Source organism: Theobroma umbraticum, unplaced genomic scaffold (assembly GCF_002168275.2).
Source record: "Theobroma umbraticum cultivar Fairchild unplaced genomic scaffold, ASM216827v3 scaffold_146.0, whole genome shotgun sequence".
NCBI classification, from domain to species: domain Eukaryota; kingdom Viridiplantae; phylum Streptophyta; class Magnoliopsida; order Malvales; family Malvaceae; genus Theobroma; species Theobroma umbraticum.
This window is the reverse complement of record NW_018397265.1, coordinates 6,172,837-6,179,614: the sequence shown is the minus strand read 5'-3', so window position 1 is coordinate 6,179,614 and position 6,778 is coordinate 6,172,837. Positions and strand designations below refer to the sequence as shown.

Genomic DNA, 6,778 nt, shown 5'->3' with positions numbered 1-6,778 from the left:
TTTAAGAAAAAAATTATAATTAATGAATTATCTCATCTTAAATTTTGATGAAATAAGTTAGTGATTTTTATTTTGAAGAAATAAGTCACTGATTTTTTTTTTTAAGAAAATGTAATTAATGCATTATATTGTCTTAAAAAAAATTTATGAAACAAAGCAAAAATTGAAAATTTGTTACCTAACAAAATATAATACCTTCCTATATTTCTTCGTTGGAAATGTATTTTTAATTTTAGTTATTTAATAAAGTTTATATTTGATGTATTGTCAGTGTATGATATCTATACATTATTACTTAATTAGAGAGAATCACTTCATAAATTGGTAAAGATAAAAGTTAAAAATTTATTCAAATAATTAAAATTTTAATTTATTTATTAATGAAATGATGGCATTTGATTTATTGATATGATATACAATTCATGCATTGACATTTCATTAAATATAAAAAAAATAAAAAATACATCAATTCGGGTGTGCTAAATCTTGTGATTTTTAAATTATAGAAAGGGTTTCACAAATTGGGTTAGCATCTAATTCTTGAAAATCATAGGGAGCTTTTCATAATTTAATTAAAAATAAACTCGTTACCTTAGAGGGTCTTTTCAGCAAATATTTGGTTCTTTTTGTCGGGGAAAATAATTGTAATTAATTAAAAATTAAAAAACCGTTATTAAAACTTGAAATCCGGTCCCGCTCCAAGGCGACGATAAAAAGAAGCAAAATGAGTGAACTCGATAAATCGGCGAGAAATAATAAAATACTTAAAAAAATTGTGAGAAAATGAACTAGCCGTTACGAACGTAAATTTCAAATCTATCGGCCACTTCTCCCTTCAGTGGCTTTTCATTTTTTCCCCATTAAAGACAAAGCTTCAAAAATTTCTCACTTCTCCAAACCCTAGAAATCTCTCTCTCTCTCTCTCGATTGTTACGCTCCTTTCTCTCTTTTCTTTTACTGTTTGGATCTGAATCTCAATCAAATAATCTTGATTCCGATCCAGATATTTGAGTGAGTATGCAGCTGCTTTTTTTTTTTTAATTTTCTTTTTGTGGTACGATTTGAGTTAAAAATAGAAAATAATTGAAGGAAGTGAACTTTCCTTTTACGAAAATTGGATTTTTTTTAATTTATGGCTATTTATTTATATACTCAATTTAGTTAAAATGCGTCATTTCTCGGATAATTTTTGCTATTCGATGAGATCATAAATTTTTATAGATTTTAAGTTAGAGAAACTTTAAATTGTTTCAGATTTACTAATTTTTTTTTTCAGCTTATTGAACGTCTGATCTTAGGAATCACTAGAAATTTTAGTTTTTATCATGATTTCAATTAGTTCATAAATTGATAAGTGTGTTAAAGGATTTTCTTTTATCTGTTTATAATTTGTTAATGATTTCCATTTCTACTTCATCATTCCCAGTTAAGATTCGACTCGATTTCCTTAGCCTCTGGAGGGAAAGGGTTCTGGCTGCACTACTTTGGGTCTTTTCAATTTTCAAAGACAAAAAGGAAATAAGAAAAGATGACAGTTAGAACTCCAGGAACCCCAGCCAGTAAGATAGACAGGACGCCTGTAACAACCCCTGGAGGTCCTAAATCGAAGGAAGAGAAGATTGTAGTTACTGTGAGGTTAAGGCCTTTAAGCAAAAGGGAGCAACTGGCCAAAGATCAAGTAGCATGGGACTGCGTCGACGAACACACCATTGTGTCTAAACATCCTGCTCAAGAACGCACAGCTCAGCCAACTTCTTTCACATTTGGTAATTTAATTACACCCTTGTTACCTAGTTGGTTTGAGTTTCATGAAATTTGACATTTGACGTTTCTCTTTTGACTTGCTCAGATAAAGTTTTTGGCCCTTCATCCTTAACTGAAACGGTTTACGAGGATGGAGTGAAGAATGTGGCTTTGTCTGCTTTGATGGGCATCAATGGTACTTCATGTGTTATATTTTCTACTGATTACTTAATTTGAAGCCCGTGTTCATTAAATTTTGTTTTCTCCCTTTATTGAGCCATTAAAGTTTGGAATTTCTGTCACAGCTACCATATTTGCATATGGCCAAACCAGCAGTGGGAAGACTTACACGATGAGAGGAATAACAGAGAAGGCTGTTAATGACATCTACCAGCATATATTGAATGTGAGCTGAGCTTCCCTTGAGTCTAATTAATTATTCGTGTTGCCCCATAATTTAGTTTGTATTTATATGCGGACTTTGGTTCTTATCATCAATCGTTGCGATAAGAAGGCTGTGAGTTTTCTTAATTGATTTATTGCATGCTTGGAATTGTTGCAGACACCAGAGAGGGATTTTACTATTAAAATTTCAGGATTAGAAATTTATAATGAGAATGTTAGAGACCTGTTAAATTCAGAATCCGGCCGCAATCTCAAGCTTCTAGATGATCCGGAGGTAATGGCCTCTGTTAAGTTAATTTCTTTTCATAGGAATGAGGCATCGATCCTCCTCTTTTTGTCATTTACTATATTTTATTTATTTCAATCTCTGCTTGCAGAAAGGTACTGTGGTTGAGAAGTTGGTGGAAGAAACAGCAAGCAATGATCAGCATTTAAGACATCTGATTAGCATATGTGAAGGTAATTAGTGAGGCAATTGCTTTGAGGTAGCAAAGCTTTTCACTCTTCTTCTAAATGTGAGGCTAATTGATTTACTGGAATTTTGTAGCTCAAAGGCAAGTTGGTGAAACTGCCTTAAATGATACTAGCTCACGGTCACACCAAATAATAAGACTGGTATGAATGATGATTTATGTTGTTTCTTTTTAACTACCTTAATGCCTTGTGGAAGCTAACGCTTGGATTTGTTTGGCTGACAATGTAGACAATTCAAAGTACTCTGCGTGAAAATTCTGATTGTGTGAGATCATTTGTTGCAAGCCTGGTAAGGATGTCTTATCACTTCTCTACCTTAATCAAAAAAAATGAATAAATGGGAATTTCACAATCCACTCTTGCTTTAGTAGTTGTTTGATAGAAGGTCAAGGTTGGGGAGGTTTAACTTGTTCTCCCTCAACCTTATCCAAATGAACCCCAAATTTCTGTATGAATTCTTTTTCCTGATGAGAAACTGTTGGGGACAACACTTGCAGAACTTTGTGGATCTAGCTGGAAGTGAAAGAGCTTCACAAACGCATGCTGATGGTGCAAGACTCAGGGAAGGCTGTCATATTAACCTTAGTTTGATGACTCTGACAACTGTAATCAGAAAACTCAGGTCAGAATATATCCTTGCATATTTGTTGCACATTTATATTTCTTGAGTATTGTTCCTATATCTGTCTTAAACTTTTCAGTGCACTGTGGAATAAAGTCTTCCTATGATGAATGGAGAAGAAAATAATATAACGGACTTCTAAAATTAAAAATATACATATTTTAATATTTGATGGTCGACTACATCAACTATTTAATCTCCCTTGCATCTAGAGAAACTGAATCTCCTTGATGTCTCGTAAATGTCACAAGTTTTATACGTGACTGCAGAATTGATACTTCAATAACATTAGCTGCAAGGACATGGACATTATAACTTTGTGCAGAACAGAATTTCATCTCTTAACTAGATGTCCATTAGAACTTTTGGCCAACTTCTAGTTGATTAAAGCTACGCAGACATGGACAGATTGAAGGCAAACTTCCATATTAATTTATCATGATTGATTTTGCCCCATGTGTTGATGAACTATTCCTATTTGTAGCGTTGGAAAAAGAAGTGGTCATATACCATATCGAGACTCGAAGCTTACTCGTATATTGCAGCACTCACTGGGTGGAAATGCACGTACTGCCATCATATGTACTTTGAGTCCAGCGCTGAGTCATTTTGAACAATCTCGTAATACTCTCTTCTTTGCCACCCGGGCCAAGGAAGTGACAAATAATGCACAAGTCAATATGGTACCTACTTTACAAGACTGACATGTATTTTGAAATGAAGTTTTCTTTTCTTTTTTTTTCTTATGAATTTCTAAATGAATGGACATGTTCTTTTGAAAACATTATTAGGTTGTTTCAGATAAACAACTAGTCAAACATCTGCAGAAAGAAGTAGCCAGGCTAGAGGCAGAGCTTCGCACCCCTGATCCATCTGGGGAAAAGGACTTAAAAATACAACAGGTACTATAAGCTATTCAAGATTGGCTTCATTTTGAATCATTTTTATTTTGCAAATGAAACCATAAGTAATCATGTGTTATGTTTTTGATTTGTAGATGGAAATGGAGATTGAAGAACTGAAGCGCCAAAGAGATCTTGCACAGTCTCAGGTGGATGAGTTACGCAGGAAACTTCAGGAGGATCAGCAGGTTCCCTCTCTATCCCTGCTTATCAGCCTCTCTTTTCTTTGTCTCTGTATTTCTTGATTATTTCCAACTTTTTTGTCTGTTTAATTTGTCTCTATATAGATCTCAAACCCACTTGAATCAGCACGTCCATCAGTAAAGAAGTGCCTATCTTATTCTGATGTGTTGTCCCAAAAACTTGATGGTAAGGAGATTGGCCGCAATGATAGAACAAGGAAAACAATGTTAAGGCAGTCTATGCGGCAATCATCAACTGCTCCTTTCACACTTATGCATGAAATTCGTAAACTTGAACATCTTCAAGAGCAGCTTGGAGACGAAGCAAATCGAGCTTTGGAAGTACTTCAAAAAGAGGTGGCTTGTCATAGACTAGGTAATCAAGATGCAGCTGAGACAATTGCCAAGCTGCAGGCAGAAATAAGGGAGATGCGTTCTGTCCGGTCAATTCCAAAGGAAGTCGAAGTTGGAACTGCTATAGCTCCTAACAAAAGTGTTAGTGCTAATCTTAAGGAAGAGATAACAAGACTTCATTCACAAGGTAGCACAATAGCTGACCTTGAGGAGCAGTTAGAGAATGTTCAGAAGTCAATAGACAAATTGGTAATGTCTCTTCCAGGCAATAATCAGGAATCCAACTGTGAAGCAACCCCCAAAACTAAGAGTCAATCTAAAAAGAAGAAGTTGCTTCCTTTAGCTTCTAGTAATGTTGTGAACCGGCAAAATTTTATAAAATCTCCATGCTCACCTCTATCAACCTCTCGGCAAATTTTGGAGCCTGAGAATGAAGAAAATAGACCTCCAGAGGATGATGACATTGTCTCCAAGGAGACTCTCCCAGAGTCTGAGAAAGAAACACCTGTGAAGAGTGAAGAGGGTGGAGATGTCTCATCAAAGGAAGGCACTCCAGGATATAGGCGTTCAAGTTCAGTCAACATGAGGAAAATGCAGAAGATGTTTCAGAATGCAGCTGAAGAGAATGTAAGAAGCATACGAGCATATGTAACAGAACTGAAAGAGCGTGTTGCCAAGCTACAATACCAGAAGCAGCTACTTGTTTGTCAGGTATAATAATTGTCTATGCCCTTTCTATATGATTTAGCTTGCATTTGTTTTTCCATTTGTTGGGAACTTATTTAGTTTTTGACTTGCATTTTAGGTGCTTGAGCTGGAAGCAAATGAAGCAGCTGGATACAATATAGAGGATGATGAGAGTGCCATTGAAACAGAGGAACCCCAAGTTGCATGGCATGTAACCTTCAGGGAGCAAAGGCAGCTGATCATTGAGTTATGGGATGTCTGCTACGTCTCTATCATTCATAGAACACAGTTTTATTTGTTATTCCAGGGGGATCCTGCTGACCAAATATACATGGAAGTGGAGCTTAGACGCTTAAATTGGCTGCAGGAGCATTTTGCAGAACTTGGAAATGCAAGCCCAGCTCTTGTAGGAGATGAGCCCTCAGTATCTTTGTCATCAAGGTTCTCTCTCTCTCTCTCTCTCTCTCTTGCTTGAACACATAACACAGTCCCCTTGGAACTTCTAGAACTTGTTGAAAGTTATGCCTGCTTTCTTCTTGCAGTATTAGAGCGCTGAAGCGTGAAAGGGAATTCCTTGCAAAGAGGTTGACCTCACGCCTGAGTGTGGAGGAGAGAGATGCATTGTACATAAAATGGGATGTGCCACTGGACGGAAAGCAGAGGAAACTACAATTCATAAACAAGCTGTGGACTGATCCTCATGATGCAAAACACATAGAGGAGAGTGCTCAGATAGTGGCAAAGCTGGTAGGGTTCTGCGAGGGTGGTAACATGTCGAAAGAGATGTTTGAGCTCAATTTTGCTCTACCAGCTGACAAGAGGCCTTGGGTTGTGGGGTGGAATCAAATATCAAACCTTCTTAATTTGTAAGAGAAAGAAAGCCTTTTTGGTTTGTAAGTAGTTCCAATTTGTGTACATGTAATTGAATTTTTGGAGTCCTTTCTCCAGATGTCCTAGTTTCATCCATTGCAGTGTGACCAATCAAGCACACTGTGTGTGAGGATTGTTTAAGCTATTCTTTGTACTCTTTATGTTTCAATAAAGGCTTCTGGCATTCTCTTCTCATTTTCTTCCCTTTCCGGATGGTGGGTTGTGTTGTGGTTTGCATTTCAAGAATGGGCCAATGGGGGCAATTCCCCCCGGCCCACTGAAACCATTTATTGCATATTTAAGAAATGATTTTTGGTAGTATTTTTTTATTATAAAAACAAATTATTTTATTTCATGAAAACGACATATTAGGCCATTATTATTTTTCAATATCATTTATATTCTTCATACCATATAATTTCACTAAAAAAATACCATATTATTTAATTTAGTACTGAAACCATAACCTAAACATCATGTCCTCGTATGTTTGGTGGCTAGAGAATTGTCATTGGTTATAAATGTAAGCATGGTTGACT

At 35.9% G+C, this 6,778-nt stretch overlaps 1 protein-coding gene across 1 annotated transcript; it reads left to right on the top strand.

The window, feature by feature from the left end:
* Nucleotides 1–867: 867 nt before the first annotated feature.
* HIK (ATP binding microtubule motor family protein) lies at nt 868–6,426 on the top strand. Its single transcript, XM_021436426.1, has 15 exons — nt 868–1,011; nt 1,427–1,766; nt 1,850–1,939; nt 2,049–2,149; nt 2,306–2,422; nt 2,526–2,607; nt 2,696–2,763; nt 2,852–2,911; nt 3,120–3,244; nt 3,729–3,927; nt 4,036–4,146; nt 4,242–4,334; nt 4,434–5,393; nt 5,488–5,810; nt 5,912–6,426. The coding sequence occupies exons 2-15, from the start codon at nt 1,529–1,531 to the stop codon at nt 6,237–6,239; spliced, it is 2,895 nt and encodes a 964-aa protein (XP_021292101.1). The 5' UTR covers nt 868–1,011; nt 1,427–1,528; the 3' UTR covers nt 6,240–6,426.
* The last annotated feature ends 352 nt before the right edge of the window (nt 6,427–6,778 follow it).

Excerpts from the sequence above, each read along its gene's own strand:
- HIK (XM_021436426.1), top strand. The coding sequence starts at position 1,529 with ATGACAGTTAGAACTCCAGGAACCCCAGCCAGTAAGATAGACAGGACG. Across the intron at positions 2,608-2,695 it reads TCTGATTAGCATATGTGAAG|CTCAAAGGCAAGTTGGTGAA; the intron begins GTAATTAGTGAG and ends GGAATTTTGTAG. Across the intron at positions 4,147-4,241 it reads AGGACTTAAAAATACAACAG|ATGGAAATGGAGATTGAAGA; the intron begins GTACTATAAGCT and ends TTTGATTTGTAG.